This window comes from Nerophis ophidion, linkage group LG09 (genome assembly GCF_033978795.1).
Source record: "Nerophis ophidion isolate RoL-2023_Sa linkage group LG09, RoL_Noph_v1.0, whole genome shotgun sequence".
NCBI lineage: Eukaryota > Metazoa > Chordata > Actinopteri > Syngnathiformes > Syngnathidae > Nerophis > Nerophis ophidion.
Window position 1 is genome coordinate 47730566 of NC_084619.1, and position 24911 is coordinate 47755476.

A 24911-nucleotide genomic window follows, 5' to 3' on the forward strand; every position below is an offset into this window, starting at 1 on the left:
ATCTCGTTCTTTGGTTGACCTTTTTGATTACCTTGGTTGCCATTTTATCACAGGAAAGATTAGCCTCTAGAGTGGAACCGAGGTAGGTGATCTCATCTTTCCTGGTGACAACAATGTCACCCACTTTTATAGTGAAGTCACTGACTTTCCTAAGGTTGATATGGGACCCAAATAGGATGGATTCCGTTTGACCTAAGTCTATGGATAGCTTGTTGTCAGCGAGCCAGGTGCAAATATTAAGGAGTTCAGCACTGAGGATTTGTTCCACCTGTGACTTGTCCGTGCCGTATACCAGCAGGGCTGAGTCACCTGCAAACAGGAATAATTCACAGTCGCATGCTGACGGCATGTCATTTACGTATATTAAGAACAGTAAAGGTCCTAGTATACTGCCTTGGGGGACTCCACAGCTTACTGAGAGGGGAGGGGACACGGTGCCGTTCACCTCTACCACCTGTTTCCTCCCCTCCAAGTAAGATTGCATCCACCTCGATGAGGTTTTATCAAATCCGATTGCTCTGAGCTTATCCTACAGTGTAGCGTGGTTAAAGGTGTCAAAGGCCTTTTGAATGTCCGGCATGACCATGCCGCAGTATTTGCCCGCGTCCACCTCATGTTTGATGTGGTCGGTCAGATAGAGAAGGCATGTGTCAGTGGAGTGCTTAGTTCTGAAGCCGGATTGGAATTTGTACATTAGTTTATTAGTAGCAAGGTATCTATCAACCTGTTCTTTAACTATTTTTTCCATTTCTTTCGAAATGGAACTGAGAATAGAAACAGGTCGGTAGTTACCAGGTTTTAATTTGCTTACTTTTTTATAAAGGGGGGTTACTCTTGGTATCTTGAAATCCTTGGGTACCTGGCCTTGTTTGATTGAGATGTTTGTTATATGTGTGAGTATTGGGGCAATGGTGGTGCCAGAGTCCATAAGGAATCTGGAGGGGCCTTGTTTGGGTGGAGCGTGCTCAATTTATTAAGCACCTCGTTAACTGAGACCATTTCTAATTTGAAATTGTTGGTGATTACGCCTAGCTTTCTGTAGAAGGCTTTAATATTTTCTACACGAAAGCGACCAGAGTGATGGGAGATCTTGTTAACGAGAGTTGTGGCTATGCTGGTGAAAAAGGTGTTAAGTCTGCTTGCTACCTCCATTTTGTCTGTAATGAGGGAGTCACCCTCTTTGATGTTGATGTTGGTGAGTCTGGTTTTAAGTTTCTGGCTGCATCCCGGAAGCTGGTTGTTGAGAATTTTCCAGAGCTCACGTGGCTTATTTGTGTTTTCCTCTATTTTGTGGTTGATATAATTTTTTTTAAGGATTTAGTCAGGTTGTTTGTCTTATTTCTTAATTCATTGCATTGCTTTTTTAGCATTGAAAGGAGTGATTTGAGGTTGTTATTATTGGGTTGTTTATTTACTTCGGTTTTACACTTTTGGTATTCGAAGTATTTTCTGTCTCTGTCTTTTATGGCAGCTAATAGGTCTGGATTGATCCATGGTTGAGAGCGGGCTTTGATCCTGACTGTTCTCACGGGAGCCATATCATTTAGTATCGCTAAGAACGCTGTTTTGAAGCATCTTCAACCAGGTTGAAGTATGTTTTAAGGGATCTGGATTGAGCTGTTATGTGGCCATTGGCTTTGGGTTTACGTATTTTGCGCGTGCAGGTTATATAGTGGTCGGTAAGACCACAGATCATGACCCCACTATTTTTTATATTACGTCGGTCTGATGTGAGGATGAGATCTATGGTTGATTGGGTGGAATCACACACCCAAGTGCTATTAGCTGGTGTTATTAGCTGGGAAAGAGCGTGAAGATTACAGAATTTGCTGTAAGATTTTAAGACTGGTGCATTTCTGCGTTGAATATCTGTGTTCAGATCTCCAGTTATAATTTTCTCCACGTTGTCTACACCAGCTAAGCACTCTTTAACAGCACCATAGAAATCACTCTGATTAGGGGGTCTGTATACAGTCCCTATGAGTACCGGCTTTTGTGAATTTGATTTCTGCCCACACAGATTCAAGGGCTTTGTGGTTGAGATCAGAGCCAGTTATGTATTTAATAGCCTGGTGAATATACATACAAACACCACCACCATGTTTATTCCTGTCCTTTCTGATGACCGAGAAGTTTTCTATATCTATCTCTAAATCAGAAACACTTTCATCTAATTCAGTTTCGGAGAAACACAGGATTTTTACCTTATTGTTGTGGAACATTTCTCTGATTTGGTCGAGTTTGTTTCCAGAGAGGCTGTTCACATTAAGATGGATGATGTGTAGTCCACCGGAACCAAAAAGAACATCAGATTCTGTTGGGGAGAGGTACTGTCCAGAAGATGGGGGGATATTGGTTGTTGATGTTTGTGTGGCAAGACTTGTGGGAGGGGTAGAGAGCCCATTGTTCGTCGTCCAGGTGATGGGGAGGGGCGTGGTTGAAGTGGTGGAGGAGGGGCCAGGTAGGAGTGGTGGGGGTTGACGTGGTTTTTGCGGGTTTTGGTGAGGTGGAGAACAATGACCAGGGATCCACGAAGAGTCCCCCGAAACCTGTGTAGACCGTGGGGGGTCACGGTGACGCGGCGATGACCCTCAGGGTTTCGGGAGAGGTTAGGAGGACCTCCGAGCCGCTGTCCTCACCGGTGTCTGAGCTGTCTTCCTCCGTCTCTCGGCCGCCAACCGCACCGATGTTCGGGGTGAAGTCCTCCGTCGTGCAGCCGACCGCTGGAACACAGGTGAGCTTGTGTGGTGACAAACACGTGAGAGCTGACGTAGGTGGAGAGCTAATGTTTTTAGCATAGCTCCTGCGAGGTACCGCAGCTACGCTAGCTTCTTCGGCGTCGTTAGCAACAACAGTGCCAGGCTTGGCCAGGCGAGATAATATTAACCGGGTGGTTATTGGTCCAGGGTTTAGTTCAGTGTCTCCTGAGAGTAGAAGTAATAGTAAAATTGTAAATCTTCGGTCTATCCTTCCAGTCAGGGGCTTGTTTCTTATGTTCCGATCCGCTGTGAGGCATGAGTGGATCACGTTACCTCCGAATTCCAGGTGCTTCGCCGATGAATTACAGAGGAGGTAGAAATCGCAGTAATTGTCCATTTCGCGTTCACGACTCTCATTTTCAAGAGGGGATCGTATCCGTGGCGGTTTCAAATATAAATCCGTGATCCACAGTACAAAAATGAGGAAGTGTGGTATCATCCTAGTGGTTGATTGTATTCCCGAGCGGGAGCGAACAAAAATGCGACTGCTCATCTCGGCGTCCAGCTAATTGTTGTAGCTTTGAAAGTGGAATTCTTTCCCATTCTTGTTTTATGTAGAGCTTCAGTCGTTCAACAGTCCGGGCTCCCCGCTGTCCTATTTTATGCTTCATGATGTGCCACACATTTTCGATGGGAGACAGGTCTGGACTGCAGGCGGGCCAGGAAAGTACCCGCACTCTTTTACTACGAAGCCACGCTGTTGTAACACGTGGCTTGGCATTGACTTGCTGAACTAAGCAGGGGCATCCATGATAACGTTGCATAGATGACAACATACTGTATGTTGCTCCAAAACCTGTATGGACCTTTCAGCATAGATGGTGCCTTCACAGATGTGTAAGTTACCCATGACTTGGGCACTAATACACCCCCATACCATCACAGATGCTGGCTTTTGAACTTTGTGCCTATAACAATCTGAATGGTTATTTTGTTCTTTGTTCTGAAGGACACCACGTCCTCTGTTTCCAAATATAATTTTAAATGTGGACTCGTTAGACCACAGAACACCTTTCCACTTTGCATCAGTCCATTTTAGGTGAGCTCGGCCCAGCCAAGCCGGCGGCGTTTCAGGTGTTGTTGATAAATGGGTTTGGCTGTGCATAGTAGAGTTTTAACTTGCACTTACAGATGTAACAACCAACTGTAGTTACTGACAGTGGTTTTATGAAATGTTCCTGAGCCCATGTGGTGATATTTTTCACACACTGATGTCGCTTTTTGATGCAGTACCGCCCAAGGGGTCAAAGGTCCGTAATATCATCGCTTATGTGCAGTTATTCCTCCAGATTTTCTGAACCGTTTGATGATTTTACGGACGGCAGATGGTAAAAATCATTAAATTCCTTGCAATAGCTCGTTGATAAATGTTGTTCTAAAACTGTACGACAATTTGCTTACAAAGTGGTCACCCTCACCCCATCCTTGTTTGTGAATTACTTAGCATTTCATGGAAGCTGTTTGATACCCAGTCATGGCACCCAACTGTTCCCAATTAGCCTGCACACCGGTGGGATGTTCCATTTAAGTGTTTATTGAGCAATCCTCTACTTTATCAGTATTTATTGCCACCTTTCCCAACTTCTTTGTCACGTGTTGCTGGCATCAAATTCTAAAGTTAATGAGTATTTGCAAAAAAAAAACGTTTATCAGTTTGAACATCAAATATGTTGTCTTTGTAGCATATTCAACTGAATATGGGTTGAAAATGATTTGCAAATAATTGTATTCTGTTTATATTTACATCTAACACAATTTCCCAACTCATGTGGAAACGGGGTTTATAATCAGTTTAATTATTCCATCCATACATCGATCCATCCATTTTCTATTGCTTGTCCCTCTTTCCTTTCATTATTTAATTATTTCAAGATTTCATTAATTATTTCAAGATTTTATTATTTCATCACGATGTGTAGCATCTTCATAAATGTATATACGTCAAAGTCCTAGAGTGGATCCTAACACCTGATTGGTTAGCTGGCATTTGCACTCGATATTTTGATCACCAAATCTCCAAAAAGTATGAATATATCATCCCTAGACGCCATGTTTTGAAAGACTTGCGAATTGCCAGGCTTCAGACGAAAGCAATGACTGGACTAGATTTATACCAACCCCGCCCACTGACTTTGATAGCTGAGTTTGACAGATATAATAAATTAAAGATGAGCTGACAAACAGGTTCACACAATTAAATTGCAAAAATATTTATTAAAAAAGTGTATTAAATAAATCATCAAATAGTTAATAAAAATCAAAAAATAATTAAACAAACAATAATTAAATTATGAATTTATCCGCAACATTTACGCGGCTACCTAGAGAGCGCCAATATTCTAATGTATTTCACACAGTACAGAACGTCCCGCCATCTTACAGCTTCTAGGATGTAATGACGTAACTACGTATGAACGTAACACGTACATACGAATTAGCTTAGGGTGTTATTAGCTAATAATACTGATTTTGATAGATAGCGTTAGTTATCACTGAATGGATATTCTATCATTCAACAACATGACCGCAAATGTTTGTTGCTTACCTTGAACTGCTTTTGTAGGTGTGCACAAGCACCCTAAGCATACCAGTTGACGAGACAGGGTGAGTGACTCCGGTAAACAACCAATAATTTTTTTCGGGGCGATAGACTAAGTATTTGAGAAAAATATACACTATTGTAAAACAAATGGGTTCTGTTAAACCACTAATGGTAACATAAGATAGCCAATGGTGTTCTTGTTATATATTTTGTTTTGAAAAATGTAACTGTGGGCTAGTTGTAAATTTTAAATAACATATTATTTATTACAAGATTAAATAGTTTAGTGTACTTTCACATTAAATAAATGACACACTTAATAACACATTGTGTTTAGAGCCCCACTTAAGAACTTTCGGTTTTGGTTTGTTTTGGCGGCGCCAGTGGACCACAGCGGTAATATTTTGGCAGAAAGAAGACCACATTTCCCATGAGGATTAGCGCATATAGCGTCAAACTGACATGATGTCCGCTGTAATATTGGCACAGATTACAAATATTACGTCTCTAATGGCTATGCTGATGTTAAATAGCAGACACTATCAAGAAATTATCTTGATTTGCGCTACAAACATGACGTTACTACCAAGAATGTATCGAGGCGGATACAGGTTCGAAGCAAAGAAAGAACATTGGTAGAGTTTTTTCTAAGGCAGTAGTTTGGAGCTGCGAACTATCAAGGTGATATCTATTTATTGCTACTAAGCAAATTTCCGATAGCTAACATTAGCACTATCATTTTGATAATCGAAAGTCACCTACTAATCTAGCCTCATCTTTGAGCTCACGCCAGCGAGTGAAAGCTAGGCCAATGTTGATCCTTGATTGTCCTTTTATCCGAGTAACCTCCCTTTATAATTTTTTGTCTCCTCAAACAAAACTTTTCGTTTCTCTGGTTGTTTTGCAGCTTCAGCCATGATAGAATTAATTCCATGTAGGCGTTACTCTTTTTTTTCTTTATGAACAATATAATACATAAAGTCACCTCACCTCTTTTAGTTTTCTGGAGGCACGCAGGCGTTCGCATCAACTTACATCTTTTTGACGTTATGGAAAAGGGGAGTGACGTGTGCGGTAAAGCAAGTCAGCATGTTTGAAATTTTGTGTGTGGCAGGTTCCCGCCACCCTTCTCACAGTAGTTAAGTGCCAGTGAGAGCTAAACAGACCCGCTCAGACCATGACAGATGTGTCATTCAACTAGTTGTAAGTCCATGTATCATCCCAAAAGTTATAAAAGTATTTTATGAAGGTTGGAAAGTTACATAGTGATGCTTTAAGAAAGGAATTATTCAAATGTATGGACATCTATAGTTTGATGTCATTGCGTATGATAATTGTAATTGTTATTACCCACATCTGGTGAACATTGTTATTACCCACATTTGTTGAACATTTCCAGCGTATTTAGAAATATATTTACTAGTGCTGGCTCAAATTATACTGAACCCTTGATTTGATGCATTGTGAAAGATAAGTAGTGAATTGTGTCCCTCAATACCACAATGTGTTTATCACTTTAAGGAAGGAAAACATGTGAATGATAAAAACGCTGTGTCATTTGACTGTGAAGCACCAGACTATGTATAACAAAGTATATTTGTGTTTCAGCTCAAACTATGTGAAGTTGGAGGAGTGGCATGCCTTGTTTTGCATTCAAAATGTGGGATCATTTTGATCTTATGGTGACAGATAAGTCATGTTCGTCTCATTTTCCTGGTTACTCTTTGGCCCATTGCCCAAAGTTGCGTCTTTCTTATTCCTTTCTGCACAGTTGGGAAATTATATTTGCAAACTATTAACTATTATTTGCAGGTCAAATGTGATGACTTTTTAATCCAGCAGATGGCAAATTACCAATTGGAAACACTAACAAAGATTACAGCATTAGATAGTGCTGTGTCATACACTCACTGAGGCATCAGTTACCCACCACTAATATTTACCAAGAAAAATGGTTTATACATGGTATATCACTTAAGATCCACAGTAGTGCTTCCTCATACCTTGGGCAGAAGCGTTTTTGGTGTTGGTGAGGGACTTGGTTCAGTAACTGCATTTCCAAGCTGATCCTGCTTTTGTTTGACCTCGAGGATGAGTTGAGCCAAGTACTTTTCCTGGAAATAGGTACGCTTTCCCAGAGCACCTAGAGCAAACAAATAGAAGAATGTGAAGTCTGAATTCGAAAATCAGTTTTTGTGGCTTGCTTATGTAATTGATGCAGTTCAAATGGAATGACTGAATACATTCAGAACCAATAAACTAGTCAACAAATTACAAACTTAGAAATGCATTCTTGTATAACACGAAAGATGCATCCAACCAGGATTCTTTCAATTGTTTATGATGCTGTATGTATGTATGTATATACAAACCCCGTTTACATATGAGTTGGGAAATTGTGTTAGATGTAAATATAAACGGAATACAATGATTTGCAAATAATTTTCAACCTATATTCAGTTGAATATGCTACAAAGACAACATATTTGATGTTCAAACTGATAAACATTTTTTTTTTTGCAAATAATCATTAACTTTAGAACTTGATGCCAGCAACACGTGACAAAGAAGTTGGGAACGGTGGCAATAAATACTGATAAAGTTGAGGAATGCTCATCAAACACTTATATGGAACATCCCACAGGTGTGCAGGCAAATTGGGAACAGTTGGGTGCCATGATTGGGTATAAAAGCAGCTTCCATGAAATGCTAAGTAATTCCCAAACAAGGATGGGGTGAGGGTCACCAATTTGTAAGCAAATTGTCGAACAGTTTTCGAACAACATTTCTCAATGAGCTATCGCAAGGAATTTAGGGATTTTACCATGTACGGTCCGTAAAATCATTAAAAAGTTCAGAGAATCTGGAGAAATCACTGCACGTAAGCGATGATATTACGGACTTTTGATCCCTCAGGCGGTACTGCATCAAAAACCAACATCGGTGTGTAAAGGATATCACCACATGGGCTCAGGAACACTTCATAAAACCACTGTTAGTAACTACAGTTGGTCGCTACATCTGTAAGTGCAAGTTAAAACTCTACTATGCAAAGCCAAACCCATTCATCAACAATATCCTGAAACGCCGCCGGCTTGGCTGGGCCCGAGCTCACCTAAGATCGACTGATGCTAAGTGGAAAGGTGTTCTGTGGTCTGACGAGTCCACATTTGAAATTATAATTGGAAACAGCGGACGTGGTGTCCTCCAGAACAAAGAGGAAAATACCCATTCGGATTGTTATAGGCGCACAGTTCAAAAGCCAGCATCTAAGATGGTATGGGGGTGTATTAGTGCACAAGGCATGGGTAACTTACACATCTGTGAAGGCACCATTAATGATGAAAGGTCCATACAGGTTTTGGAGAAACATATGTTGTCATCCAAGCAACGTTATCATGGAGGCCCCTGCTTATTTCAGCAAGAAAAGTGTTACAAACTTTCCTGGCCAGCCTGCAGTCCTGACCTGTCTTCCATCGAAAATGTGTGGCGCATTATGAAGCGTAAAATACGACAGCGGAAACCCCGGAATGTTGAACGACTGAAGCTCTACATAAAACAAGAATGGGAAAGAATTCTACTTTCAAAGCTTCAACAATTAGTTTCCTCAGTTCACAAACGTTTATTGAGTGTTGTTAAAAGAAAAGGTGATGTAACACAGAGGTGAACATGTCCTTTTCCAACTACTTTGGCACGTGTTGCAGCCATAAAATTCTAAGTTAATTATTATTTGCAAAAAAAATAAATAAAGTTTATGAGTTTGAACATCAAATATCTTGTCCTTGTAGTGCATTCAATTGAAGATGGGTTGGAAAGGATTTGCAAATCATGGTAGTCCGTTTATATTTACATCTAACAAAATTCTTCCAACTCATATGGAAATGGGGTTTGAATAATTTTCCTTAGGGAACTCTCCTGAAGGAATCAATAAAGTACTATCCATCTATATGTACTGTATGTACAGTATGTATGTATGTATGTATGTATGTATGTATGTATGTATGTATGTATGTATGTGGGCCATTCCACCAAAACTGCGCCATTTGTGTCCCTAGGAAATCAAATGTGTAAATGCACCGTAAGTTTTAAATTACATATTTTCATTGAACAAAGTGTAATAATCTACGGTACTTGCATATTTGATACAAACAAATTGAAAGATGAATTTGAGCTACCTTGAATATAATTTATTTTCTTTAAATAGACAAAACAATTAAGGGAAAATTGTCAATTTTTGCTCTTTGCAACTTTCACACAAATGCCTAGAGGGTGCTAATTTTCCAAAGTACAGTGGAACCTAAATATACGAATCCATTATAGCACAAACTTTTTGTTTTACAATCCAGTATTTTTTTCGTCGTCGATAAATCGCCATAACGGCCTTTCATCAGTTTCACGCGTTTGTACTGTAGCCGAATAAAAAGAAGGATTGAGTCATCTTGTCATCATTAAGTGTCTTTGACTCTTTCCGCTAGCAATAACATCACATAGTACAGGTTTTGCCAACCCGTGGCTCCAGAGTCGCATGCGTCGCTTACGTTTGTATTGAAGTTTGTGTTTTTTTAATGCGTCTTTGACGAGCAGGACATTCTGCAACTCCCTCTTTTGCATCGTTTTTTGCAGATGCGGGAATTAGTTTTTTTGAAACTGCTGTAAAACTCCTGACAATTAGTATGACGGTATAAAATGAAAATGATCGAAAAAGCGTCATTCATAACTACACTTTAGTCCATCCATTTTCTACCGCTTGTCCCTTTTGAGGTCACTGGACCCTATCTCAGCTGCATTCGGGCGGTAGGCGGGGTACACCCTGGACAAGTCGCCATCTCATCACAGGGCCAACACAGATAGACAGACAACATTCACACTCACATTCACACACTAGGGCCAATTTAGTGTTGAAAATCAACTTATTCCCACTTACATGTTTTTGGAGGTGGGTGGAAGCCGGAGTACCTGGAAGGAACTGACGCAGTCACGGAGAGAACTTGCAAACTCCACACAGCAAGATCCCTAGCCCGGGATTGAAATCAGGCCTAATCAGGACTTTCGTATTGTGCGGCAGATGCACTAACCCCTCTACCACCGTGCTGCCCACTGTACTTTAATACGGACTGCACTCTAGTACGGATGATATATACGAGAAATACAAGTTTTTCATTTGAAGGAGTATACTTCCAATATAATTTATTATATGCTGTCATTATATCATTAGTTAATTTGGTTTAAAAAAATAATAGCATATCATCGTTTTTTGGCAATAATTTGTGGATTAATATTTTGTCGAGCAAGCTTTGTTATCGGCCCAAACCTAGCGCTTATATCTAACACACATAGAAGCGCAACTTAGTGTTATGTGTGATAATTTAAACGTAGTGAATTTGCACAAACATTACCTAACATAGAATGTATATTCTATCATAACAACAACATGACTACAAATTGTTTCTTGCCTCTGGGACAGCGTTTGTGTATTTGCACCTGCACCCTGCGTATAGGAGACTGCAGTGAGTGATAAACATGAACTTAAGACTAATTCCTCTGACTGACAAGCATTTTTTTATTTAATATGATAAATCATTGTGAAAAATATAGACACTTCTAATTTCAGAAATATGTCAGGTTCTGTTAAACCACTAATAGTAGCATAAGTTAGCCAGTGATGTTGTTATATTTTTGGGGTTTGAAAAACAGCCCGTTTGTACATTTATGTGACTGCCTAAATGGTGCTAAATTTCCAATGTGTTTTAAGCATTCTTACAAGCTTTCAGCATGTAATGACCTAAACTACACTCGTTTACTTGAGTGAACCTATTTTCTTGAATATAAACACTTTTTGAAGTAGTATGTAAAGTAAATGTCTCAGCCCTTTGTCTATTCGAGCTAACAGATTTTTTCTCAATTACTAAAAGAGAATTGTCTGTGTATCACACCAAGTATCGGAACCGGATCAAATGGTGAATTGCTGAAAGATTCACATACGTAGGGATCCCCCTCAAAAACGTCATGACTAAATCCTGTCTTTAAGTGGGAACTGCTGGCACACCAGTGTCACAAATTCACAATTAAGACATTTTTACATCCCTATAGGCTAAGAAGATTCTGACCAAGAGAGATGTCCCTGCTCTGAAATCAACACTTTCAAGCTGGAAAGAAATGTACATTAACTTGGCAAATCCCAGTGGTACTGGTTCACTACACAAAGTGGATAGAGTAGAGCACAATAATTACAAAACTTCAATGCCACACTTAGATCATTTGTGAACAATTTGATATCAAGCAAAATCTTGATATCAATCAATTAAAATTGAATTCCAGGGTGATCACTGCAATAGACGTTGAGGGGGTATAATTATTTAATTCTTAAATTGATAGGAAATGTATCTTCAAACTTGTTGACACAATTTTTCTTGAAAATGTTGATTACAAAGTCAACAATTATACACTATCATTACCCATCATTCACAGAATTGTTGCACTGAAAACTATAATTTGAAAATAAATCTCCATCAGGTTCTTACCAGTCATGTTGATATCAAGCATTGAGAGTTCCTGGGCTTTCTTGATGTGTTCCTTCGCAGTGGAGTATTCATAGTAGGCTAGACTACAGTACACGCACTCCAAATGGAACTGGATGGACAGATTTCTTTGCTCAGAGAACAGACTCTTGTATTTCAGCACTGTAGAGAAGGAAAATAAGAAAATAAACACTGATATCATTATCAACAGTCAAATTCTACTTTCTAAATGTTATGTGCTACTTTGTTAATCATGCTCAGAAAACACGTTTGTACATTGCATTCGGCTTCACGTTTTCTACATTTTGTGTTAGAGTCTTTAATTGACACTCATAGTATACAAGTGTATTTGCTGCCATTGTTAAACTATTAAAGGGGTCTTATTATGCATAATACGGTGGGTAAGAAAAGGATTACATGTTTTACTCTGTTTTGCCCATTCCTCTTTGCAGCATCTCTCAAGCTCCATCAAATTGAATGGGAAGGGGCTGGTTTTCATCCAGGATGCTGTAAAGCAGCTATAGAACAACTTGAACACTGCTGCTTGAGTTTTGCCAAGAACCAGGAAATACGGCCATCATAGTCCAGTGCTTAGGTCTTTGCACTGGCTTCCTGTAGCTCAAAGAATATTGACTTTAAAACAGCTTTTCTTGTGTAAAAGTCTGTTTTATGGTCTTGTGCAAAAGTACATGTTTGACACGTTAGAACTATATGAACCATTTCAGACTCTGAGATCCTTGATGAGTGGTCTCCTGCTGCTGCCCAAATACAGGACAAAACATTGTAATGCTGCATTTCAGTTTAATGCTCCTAAAATCTGGAATAGTATTACAGAAGATGTGGGACAGGCCTCAATATTGGCAATGTTTGAATATCCAGGCTGAAAATATTTCTAATTGTGCATTTGGCAAATGAAAGTATTTTATACACACTTTTTGATTTAAATTTTAATTCTGAATATTTTTATGATTATTTTGTTTTTATTTTTGCTTTTTTTGGAATTTTTTGGAATGCACTTTGAATTGCCTAGTGTAAAAATTGTGCTCTATAAATTAACTTGCCTTGCACGCTAAAATCCTCCGCTGTTGCGATTTCTAAGACAAAGTAGCATATATTTCTAACTTATATCTGTTTTTGTGTCTATGAAAGTTCTCATTCATCCAGGTCATTGTCACCTCAGGGTATAAAATTGATCGCAACTGGACTGTTTTGTTTGTCGTAGAAGATGTTTCGCCGCTCATCTGAGTAGGCTTCATCAGTTCGTGCTCATAGACTTACAATTGGTCAGATCTGGTCCAGCGGCTGGTGCCAAAACCCAAAATATTTATACTCCAAAACCAGGAGGCTGTGCCTCGGCAAGGATGGGAGAAAACAACTGTTTTAATGCAAACAAGCAATCCTAACTGTAAAAGCCAACGACAAAGTGTAACTTTCTCTCGTTAGCATTGGTATTGTGTGGCAGAACGATCGCTGTGGATCGTCTACTACCAGTCCAAAATAGTCGTAATCTGTCGCTTAAGCATTCCATTCAGTTGTAAACAAATGACAAAAATGGCATTCTGGTCACCTTCTTTGGCCAGAATGTTTGTAACTCCTGTTCTTTGTTGGAGGGTAAATTGCAGAGTATTTTTGGAATGGTAGAATGGATAGTGTTGTATGTGGGACTCAGGTGGTGTCACAGACCACCTCCTTTGTTCAGGGATGGTTTTTCAACCTTGACATAAATGGCTTCCCTAAACTTTGTCCTCTGTACATTTTGTTCTCAAAAGGAGTGCTGTTTCTCCCTGAGGTGCAGGTATACACCGGAGTTTTGCCCTCAAAATCTATGCTGTGGTTGTTTTGTTTCCCCAATATATGAATCAGCGCATTCATCATTACACTGGATAACATACATCAGATTGTTTTTGTGGGTGTGGGGTGTCCGGTCTTTAGGATGTCTCAGGGTGTTCCCTGGTTTGAAGTGTACTGGGATGTTGTGTTGGTTAAAACTGTTTCTAAGTTTCTCAGATAGACTTAATGCATAAGGAATAACTATATTTTTGCGTCTGTCACTTTTTTCCTCCTCATCCAATCTGTTCTTGTTGTTTCTGGAACTGGATGCACTTTTCACAAACAACCTCAGGTTTTGAGGGCTTCCCTCAAATGCCTATGCTCTTTCTCTTTGGCCTGTGGGCTGGTAGGCACATTATTAGCTCTATGTTGTAGGGTTTTCATAACGCCAAGTTTGTGTTCCAATTGGTGGTGTGAGTCAAAAAGTTGGTAATAATCAGTCTTCGGTAAATCCCAAATTGGAGGGCCCTGCTTTCTCCAATGTGAACATCACTGTCCAAAAAAGGCAACTTATTGTCTTTGACATCCTCACATCTAAATTCAATGTTTTTGTCCAGAGTTAATGTGCTCGGTGAAGGTTTTCCTTACTTGGTTTCTGAGTTTCACCCATGTTCCATCCACATATCTGTACCAAAGACTCAAAAGAGGTCAAAGCTCTCTTTTCCATTTCCTCTATGTAAATGTTTGCTACTATTGGGGAAACAGGTGATCCCATGGCACAATCATGTTTTTGTCGGTATACCGTTCCCATGAATTGAAAGTATGTAGTGTAAAAGCAAAGTTCCAGCAAAAGGCAAATCTGTTCTGGGTTTAGTTTGGATCTATCCTGTAAGGTGTGGTCACCTAGTAGATGTTGCCACACTGTCCCTACTGCATTCTTGGTCGAATCAAACTATAGTTTCATTTTTGTCCAGTTTTAGATCTCTAAACTTCGCTACAATTGAGTTTTGGACAGGATGTGAAGTTTTGCCAACTAACAATGGTGCTAAGATGTTGGTCACATACTTAGCAATATTGTATGTCACATAGTTAATGCTGCTGACAATGGGTCTGAGGGGATCCTTATCTATGTGTATTTTTAGAAGGCCATAAATACCAGGGATGGTTTCTTGTGGGTATAAGCCAGGGGTCGGCAACCCAAAATGTTGAAAGAGCCATACAAGCGGTAAGACAATGCTCGGTTGATGGCTTCTGACTTTTGTAGAGTTTGTAAATACTCAATGATTCTTCTCTTGTACTTGTGGGGTCCCTTTTGAATATTTAATGTGTTGGAGTCTTTGAGGAGTGTAAGCAACTAGTTTTGGTAGTCAGTTGTGTTGAGAATGACTGTGCATCTCCCCTTGTCAGCTGTCAGGATCGTGATGTTGTCATCCTTGCTTAGTGATGTTAGTGCTTTCCTCTCCTCCAAGGAGAGGTTTGGGGGTGGGGGCGTGGCATTAGAAAGAGCTGCTGTCACTTTTAGTCGTATTTGCTCCCCTTCAGTTTCTGTTAGGTTCTTTTTCCTAATGGCTGATTCCGTCGCTGTGATCAAATTAACTGTAGGAACCTGATGTGGAGTCATGGCAAAGTTAAACTCTTGCCATTACATCTGTTTTTGGTTGGGTAAGATTTCTGCTCGACAATTCTTTATCCATTTACTGTGTGATTCATTATCAGTTGAGTCCCCAGTTATTTACCTTCAAATAAGTGCCTGTGGTTTGGAGGTGTTCTTATTAAGTTGTAGTTTTTAAAACGTTCTTGTTTGTCTTACTTTGGTTCTGTTGTGTTGTCCAAGTTGGGCTTTGATTGTGAAATTCGTCACCTTTTCCCTGGACCTCTTCTGGCAATATATTTTGCATTTTGAGGAGTAATTCATCAGATTTTACTCTGAGGCTTTCAATTCTCATTCAAAAATTGTTTTTGCGTTTTCAGCAGGATTGTGTCTGTCCTGTGGCCTTTTACGGTAGCACAGTAGCACGAACTGATGAAGCCTACTCGATTAGGCGAAACGTCTTCTACGACAAACCAAAATATGTAGTTGCAATTGATTGAATGCCCTGATATATCTGTTAGTAAAGTCGATATGGAAACACTAACAACTACAAAATGGCTCAAGGGTGAACTTGGCCTGGATGAGAATTTCACCTATAATATGACCCCTTTAAGTTTATATGCATATTCAACCTACACCGGAAATGGCAAAAAAGACAAGAGAAGACGTTTGTTGGCCACCTTTTTTTTTGTACCTGCGTGAGTATTATGAATAATTTTTCATCCAAACGGGAGGATACAAGCATTCCATCAGTTGGCATCCCAGTGAAAGGAGACATTGTACAGTAAGTGATTGTCTTTTAATGTTCATAGATTGTATTTATCTGTTACTGAAAGAAGCAATAGTGCTAATGCTGGGTTCGCTTATCACTCAGCTTCTAAAACTTGTAGGGCATCCTCTGTATATTCAGGCTCATAAATATAAGGTTCTGGATCATTATTTCTCCCAAAGTAGTCATCGTCGCCTTCTCTCATGAGGTCTGCCATTATTAATAGTTGTAGTCATTGTTGTTAAAAGTAATAGCGAATATTGTAATGCCTCTGTGAAATATGAATTGTTAATATATATGTTACTAAATGTTACTATGAATGTGCGTGTTAAAACTTTACATATTTAGAAAAGTCATCCTTCTGGTCTCAGCTGCAGGTACTTAAAATAACAGTAAAAAAATTTTTTTTAATCGATTAAGAATCTTTACAAATAAGAACACAGCAATCACTAATAGTCACGCCTATCTACAGTTCTAGTCAGAAGAAGATGAAGAAGATGAAGAAAAACAAGTTATCAAGTGAAAAAGATCACAACTGATGACTGGTGCCTCCATTAACGTATAAAATGTTGATGGAATTTTTCGGATGTTTTTTTAGAGTACTTTATAGACGGAATAGAGCGAATCCCATTACCTGAGTTGTTAGCTGACTTTTGCTGGCATTTATTTACTAGATAGACTGTTTTAATAAAAGAACATACGGTATATGTGTGCTTGTCTCAAATATCAATCAATCAATCAATGTTTATTTATATAGCCCCAAATCACAAATGTCTCAAAGGACTGCACAAATCATTACGACTACAACATCCTCGGAAGAACCCACAAAAGGGCAAGGAAAACTCACACCCAGTACAGTAAGGATTGTGAATGATAGACAATTAAAAAAAGTGCTGGGCCCCTATTAAGCAAAACCGACTTTCTTACCTACTGGTCCCTCCTGTTGTATATTTGGAATCTGCATAGGCCCCTAAATTTAAATTTAAAACGTGGAGGCATTGCGGGGATATTTATAAAACAATCTTGCCTTCCTTCATACTTCCTCCAAACGAGCCATTTGGAATTTGCCCATGTAGTAACGGGTGGGGAGAAGCCGCTGTTGGAAATGGGGCCCCGTAAATAAGACCGCCCACAAAACAGCGCATCCTTAAGAGACGCTCAGAAAGCGGCTTTAAACTGTAAAAAAAAAATCTATGCAAATGACCAAAGAACCACCATTATATGATATGTAGACGAGGGTTTTAAATGTGGAACAAATCATAACATGACCCCTTTAAAGGTGAAGAATGAATGATAATCACATTTTAGTTTATCAGGTCTCTGTCTAAGCTGTCTGAGCCCTTTTCCTTATCATTCGACCTAATTATTAATAACCCAGTCAGTGTGCCCAGCAAAGAAAATAAAGTTATGAGAAATCACATTCAGTACATTACATTCAACATAAATGAGTTAAAATAGCGGGCTTCAAGGTGGCAGAGAGGTTAGTGCGTCTGCCTCACAATACGAAGGTCCTGAGTAGTCAGGGTTCAATCCCGGGCTCGGGATCTTTCGGTGTGGAGTTTGCATGTTCTCCCCGTGAATGCGTGAGTTCCTCCTGGGTACTCTGGCTTCCTCCCACTTCCAAAGACATGCACCTGGGGATAGGTTGATTGGCAACACTAAATTGGCCCTAGTGTGTGAATGTGAGTGTGAATGTTGTCCGTCTATCTGTGTTGGCCCTGCGATGAGGTGACAACTTGTCCAGGGTGTACCCCGCCTTCCGCCCGATTGTAGCTGAGATAGGCACCAGCGCCCCCCGTGACCCCAAAGGGAATAAGCGGTAGAAAATGGATGGATGGATGGAAAATAGCAGGCAGGCTAATAGTGCTACAATAAAGTCAATTGTAGAGAAAATTGTCATTTAGATTTTGACAGTTTCTCTTTGTCTTCACATCATGACATGTGTCAGTCAAAAGGCATGATAGTACCGCCTTTTAGACAGTCAGTTATTCATGTGTTATGTGTTCATGTGCCCGTCTATGTGGGTGCAAAGGAAAGGGTAGGTGTTTGTCAAAGACCTTCTTCCATGCTTGTGAGTGCCAAGTTGAGAAGCTGCTGAGAACACGCCTCCAGGATTTGCTGGTGCAGGTTGATGTAGCGCAGAGTCCACCAGGGGAGCAACTACCAAAAAAAAACACAAATATAATGAAGAACATTCTGTATTGAAGGTAACCCTTTTGTCATGGCAAAGGAATGTACACAAATGTGATCTCATGATAGACATGATTCAGACAGACAACTATAGTCAATCACTTTTGAGTTAGTCCCGTTTCTGAGGAACAACTAATCAAGTCCTGGTTTACAGTATTTTTCTCACTAAAAAGTGGCTGCTGAAGTTGATGTCAACATGCAAGGTTTGGAGCCAAAGGGGCCTTTTCTAAGAAAAATGGGTCTGTTTATGTCGACAGATTTTTTTTAATTGTTAAAGGGGAACATTATCACAATTTCAGAAGGGTTAAAACCAATAAAAATCAGTTCCCAGTGGCTTATTTTATTTTTCGAAGTTTTTTTCAAAATTTTACCCGTCCCGGAATATCCCTAATAAAGCTTTAAAGTGCCTGATTTTCGCTATCTGCGAAGCCACTGTCCATTTCCCTGTGACGTCACATAGCGATGCCAATACAAACAAATGGTGGATAGCACAGCAAGATATAGCGACATTAGCTCGGATTTAGACTCGGATTTCAGCGGCTTAAGCGATTCAACAGATTACGCATGTATTGAAACGGATGGTTGGAGTATGGAGGCAGATAGCGAAAACGAAATTGAAGAAGAAACTGAAGCTATTGAGCGAATAGCTATTGAAGCTATTCGGCCATGTTTGCCTTAGCATCGAAGGTAAAATGTGCAGACCAACGATCGGAAGTTTCGCATCTTGTGACACTGGATCAACTTAAATCCCTGGATTGGTAAGTGTTTGTTAGGCATAAATGTGGGTGGAAGGAAACGCTGGATGCAAATACAGCTACAAATGTACATACGGCTAGCCTAAATAGCATGTTAGCATCGATTAGCTGGCAGTCATGCCGCGACCACATATGTTTGATTAGCACATAAGTCAATAACATCAACAAAACTCACCTTTGTGATTTCGTTGACTTTATCGTTGGGAATGCATCTGCTTTGAGTGTCGCAGGATATCCAGACATTCTTGCCATCTCTGTGCCATGTCTGTCGTAGCATCGCAAGGTAAAAACCAAACGAGCGGCTTTCGCATCTCTTGACACTGGAGCAACTTAAATCCGTCAATTGGTATGTGTTTGTCTGGTATTAAATGTGGATGGAGGGAAAGGCTGGATGCAAATATAGCTACAAATGAAGCATAACGATGCAATCTGTACATACAGCTAGCCTAAATAGCATGTTAGCATCGTTTAGCATGCCGTGCTAATCGATGCACATTCTACGTAAATCAACTTGAATCCGTCCCTGATTGTGTTGTTACACCCTCCAACAACGCACCGACGAGGCATGATGTCTCCAAGGTACCGGCAAATAGTCGAAAAAACGGAAAATAACAGAGCTGATTTGACTTGCTGCGTGTAATGTGGTGGAGAAAATGGCGTTGACTACATAGGTGACGTCAGATTTTGACGTCATCGTTCCGAGAGCGATAATAGAAAGGCGTTTAATTCACCAAAATTCACCCATTTGGAGTACGGAAATCGGTTAAAAAAATATATGGTCTTTTTTCTGCAACATCAAGGTATATATTGACGCTTACATAGGTCTGGTGATAATGTTCCCTTTTAACAGCAAACACAAGTGAAGCAGTACCTCTGCTAAGTAGTGCTCTTGGCTTGTTTTTTTATTTGTTTTTTTTAAAGATACGAACAATCAAGAAGGTATGGCTCATATTGAAATTGCTGTGCTTATCTTTGAGTTCCCAATTTTTTTTCTTTTTCTTTTCCCAAGATGGCGTCGCTATAGTGGCTGCTGGTGGCAGGAGCTCTGTACCCCTGTGTCATACTTTGGTGTTCCTGGTGTTTCCTCTTATTTAAATTTAGTTTTTTCCTTTTGGTTCGGGCCCCTTTGGGACTGTGTGACAAGGGGGGGCTGCACTTTTGTGACTTCTGCAATACTTTTTTGTGGGTTTCTGGATCTGCCTCCTGGGAGCCTTTTGGCTGTGGGGACCAGCTGCTGGGTCTCTTAACACACCAGAGTCAGTTTGGAAAGACTGGAGGAGAGGAAATGCGGATGAAGAGACAGGGCTGCGGAGCTCGTGCTGGGACGGAGGGGCTGAATGAGCGCGTATCGGACGCCTCGGTCTCCTTGGATGCATCCTCATTCATCCATGCGGACTGGACACTGGCCGAGAGTGGGTGGGCAGCCGAGGGTCTCTCGGTTGCTTTTTTGGGCCTGCTCCTGTCCCTGGCCATGCTCCCACCACTCCAGCAGACGATGGTGTGGAAGACCGCAGAGGCCACCTGTGTAGGTGTTGAAATTATGTTTTTGTTTGGTTGCATGTCTATGCATGGTGCAATTGTATGTGCGATATGTATATTATTGGTTGATTATTTTTGTTGTTGTTGTTTTACTTTTGTAGCTGTGTGTTGAAATGGCACTGCTGGAGTGGCAGCTGGTTGCATCAGCTCTGCTCTTTAATGTCTTTAATGTCCTTTGTGTGAGTTTTTTTTCTTTGGCCTCAGTCTGGACCCCTCTCTAAGCACCCAGGCTTAGACGGATTTTTTTGTTTTTCAAGAGCGCTTTGGAGCAGGGCTTCACCCAGGATGGCTCTGTACATTGCCAGTTCCTGCCGCTAAAAACATCCCCACAACTTTATGCTGCCAGCACCATGCTTCATTGTAGGCATGGTATTGGCCTGGTGAAGAGTGGTTTACTCCAAACATGACGCCTGGCATTGACGCCAAAGGGTTCAATCTTTGTCTCATTAGACCAGATAATTTTGTTTGTCAGATTGTCTGTCTTTCAGGTGCATTTTCGCAATCTTTTACAAAGGAATGGCTTCAATTTGACCACTCTACCATACAGCTTTGATTGGTGGATTGCTGCTAAGGTGGCTGTCCTTCTGTAAAGTTTTCCTCTCCCCACAGAGGAATGCTGTAGCTCTGGCAGAGTGACCATCAGGTTCTTGTTCACCTTCCTGACTAGGGTCCTTCTACCCCAATCGCTCAGTTTAGACGGCCAGCCAGCTCAAGGAAGAGTCTTGGTGGTTCCAAACCTCTTCAATCTACAAATGATGAAGGCCACTATGTTCTCTGGGACTTTCAAGGCAACATATATTTTCGTGTACCTTTCCCCTTATTTGGGCCTCGAGACAATCCTGTCTCAGAGGTCTACAGGCAATTCCTTCAGCTTCATGCTTTATTTGTAGTCTGCAAAACACTGTCAAGTGTGGGACCTTATATATAGACAAATGTGTGCCTTTCAAAATCATGTCCAACCAACTGAGTTTACCACAGGTGGTCTCCAATTAAGCTGTAGGAACATCTCAAGGATGATCAGTTGAAACAGGATGCCCAGAGATTATTGTTTAGCTTAATGGTAAAGGCTGTAAATACAAAAAAATCAAGAACGCACATGTACATAAGTATTTCATAAATTTACAAACATTTCTAAAAAAAAATAAAAACGTTTTAACATTTTCTTGATAGAGAAATGTGTGTCGAATTTTGAGGACAATAATGAATACATTCCATTTTGTAATAAGGCTGTAACATAACAAAATGTAGAAAAAGTACCACGCTGTGAATACTTTCCAGACGCAGTGTACTTATTTTTTTTAAACCAAAAATAAATGGAAATTTTTCTTTCCCTTACGAAAGACAAAAAAAGACGGCATTACAAGAATTCGATCCTTTATCTCAAACTATAAGATGGCAATGCAACATCTTCATTAACCTCATTCAAAAAACATGCAAAATAAATAGCCATACTAGTCACACAGTTGTATGTATAAGGCCAATGACTGCTGTACCTGAAGACTGCTCATCTTTGAAGAACATTTGGTCAGAATAACCCTCGCCAGCAGAAGGAGGAAGGGGTTGGCAACCAGGCTGTACACAGATTCTCCATCCAGGAGCAGGCAAGAGTGGATTGATTCAACCATGGACTGAGGCTGTCAAAGAAAATACATTTAAACTGAAGTTATTTTAAATAATCTATATATTCAGTGTTTCCCAATAATTAATTTATTTGTGGCAACCCTCCACAAAAACATTTGGCACTACCTGTTTTGCTTTGCTCATGCACACGGATTAAAGCACTTTTTTGTCAGAGAATATGAAGATTGAGCAGGGGGGTTCAGTGTTGGAAATTTAGCAACTTCGGTGAGACTCGGAGTGTCCTGGTCCGTTATTGATACAAGATATTGTTACGATTTCAGCAAAAAACATGTATATGATGATATGTGCTAGCATGTAAAATGTGTGGGATATGCAGTGACCTTGGACCTTAGAAAACATAGTAGACCAACCCAGCAGATGACATGGCACCCCTAACCATCACTGACTGTATATACTGTACTGTAAAGTTTCCACTGTGGCCCCGGCGCTAATTCTTTAACTGCCTGTGTCACATTCTAAATACACGTCCCTTTAATAAAGAAAGCAATAACAAATAATTATAAGGTAATGGTAAAAAAAAATGAAATTGTTAACACCAATTACACAAACCTTACATTCAGGCTGTTTTTTTCTTTGTAAAAAATCATGTGTATATATATATATATATATTTATATATATCCCACGATTCAATTCAATATCGATTCTTGGGGTCGCGATTCGATAATATATCGATTTTTTCGATTAGACGCGATTCTCGATTCAAAAACGATATTTTCCCGATTCATTTCCGATTTCAGCAGGAGCTACCCCAGTCTGCTGACATGCTAGCAGAGTAGTATATTTTTTTTTAAAAAGCTTTTATAAATATAAAGGACAATGTTTTATCAACTGATTGCAATAATGTAAATTTGTTTTAACTATTAAACGAACCAAAAATATGACTTATTTTATCTTTGTGAAAACATTGGACACAGTGTGTTGTCAATCAAGCTTATGAGATGCGATGCAAGTGTAAGCCACCGTGACACTATTGTTCTTTTTTTTATTTTTTATAAATTCTGATGCTAATATAAATGAAGGATTTTTAATCACTGCTATGCTGAAATTATAACTAATATTGATACTGTTGTTGATAATATTCATTTTTGTTTCACTACTTTTGGTGTGTTCTGTGTCGTGTTTGTGTCTCCTCTCAATTGCTCTGTTTATTGCAGTTCTGAGTGTTGCTGGGTCAGGTTTGGTTTTGGAACTGGATTGCATTGTTATGGTATTGCTGTGTAGTGGTTTGTTGGATTGATAAAAAATTAAAAAATTAAAATAATAAAATAAAGTTGTTTTTTTAAATAGATTTAAAAAAAAATGAGAATCGATTCTGAATCGCACAACGTATTCGATTAGATTCGTATTGATTTTTTCCCACACCCCTAATATATATATATATATATATATATATATATATATATATATATACACACACACATATATATATGTATATATACACACATATATATACATATATATACATATATATGTGTGTATGTACATATATATATATATATATATATATGTGTATGTATTATATACATCGCCTTCCGCCCAAAGCAGCTAAGATAGGCTCCAGCATCCACAATGGGACGAGTGGTAGAAAATGGATGGATGGATATATTTTCTGAAGCACCCAGCATTGTCCCACCCACAGACCCATCTGATTGGTTACGCGCAGAGCGGTAACAGCCAATCAGCAGTGCATATTCAGAGCACATGTAACAGCCAATCAGCAGTGTGTATTCAGAGCGAATGTAACAGCCAATCAGCAGTGCGTATTCAGAGAGCATGGAGTCAGTGGTCCTTCGATGGAGTAAGCAGAAAGGTAAGCATAAGGCAGTGGACTTTCCCCAAATTATAATAAACACTTCCAAGTCAACTACTAGTAACATCACTATGAGCCCGTTGACGTTCTAGAAACATAAGCACCAGCTCAGCTCGCTCGCAGTCCTTGAGGTGAAGGCTAATTAGCTTTAGCGTAACATTAGCTTACCGTGCGCGTGCGTGCGTGCGTGTGTGTGTTACGGACAGCAAAGCCCTGTCTGTCAGGGAAAGACAAGCATTATTGACTTACAGAAAAAAAACTAAGTTATTTCACCTTACTTTTTTCTGTGTTGACTGAGCTGTGTTGAAGCAGCAAAAAAGGACATTATTTTAAATGAAGAGTTTCCTGAAACTGTCTCTGATAGTTGATATAATAATGTAGCTGCATCATAAAGCCTACATGAACTCCTTGGTGTTCAGGGATGAATAGTCTCTCCTATTGCTTTTGTACTATTCAGTTATAGTTACATTAATCATTAGTAATGTAGCAGCCTAATTTTGAATGGCAGGGTTCCTGGTATCACATGTTGATAAAAATATAACATTTTCATAATAAAAATCAACTACAGGCTTCCCAAATGCTGTAATAAATTAATCATGATGAGTTAAGCATATGTCAGCATGTGGCCCCACTTTTAACTCTTTTTTTCAAACGCTTATTGCAAATGCTTACTTACACTACGCTTACTTACAGTAAGTCATTAATTTGACTTTGTAAGTCATTATCTTAGTTTCTCAGGTAACTAGGACTGTTTTGTTTTTATTTTACGGAAAAAAGGGAGATATCTATCGTATATCGCCATTCAGCAAATGGAGCAAAAAACACAACCAAAAGTTTTATGATTCTTCACACTACGAAGCCGGCCTACGCCACCACAGTCTGTAGTCTATTGCCCCCCAGGCTGTGGTGGCAGCGACAAAGTGGAGACGTGATGGCGACAGGCCGAGTTACATCGATCCTTACACCCAACCACATCCTTCCCCGGCCCCCTCGCCCTGTAGAGTCACCACCCTAACTAACACATTT

General features: G+C 39.7%; 1 protein-coding gene across 1 annotated transcript in view; it reads right to left on the reverse strand.

Annotated features, from left to right (window-relative positions):
• Positions 1-24911, reverse strand: part of ttc27 (tetratricopeptide repeat domain 27) — a 143640-nt gene that overhangs the window by 75227 nt on the left and 43502 nt on the right. Inside the window, exons 4-7 of the mRNA XM_061911092.1 lie at positions 21927-22067; positions 18007-18109; positions 11823-11981; positions 7305-7444 (exon numbers count right to left, since the gene is read on the reverse strand). Of these exons, the coding sequence (XP_061767076.1) occupies positions 7305-7444; positions 11823-11981; positions 18007-18109; positions 21927-22067 (543 nt within the window). The remainder of the gene's footprint in view (positions 1-7304; positions 7445-11822; positions 11982-18006; positions 18110-21926; positions 22068-24911) is intronic.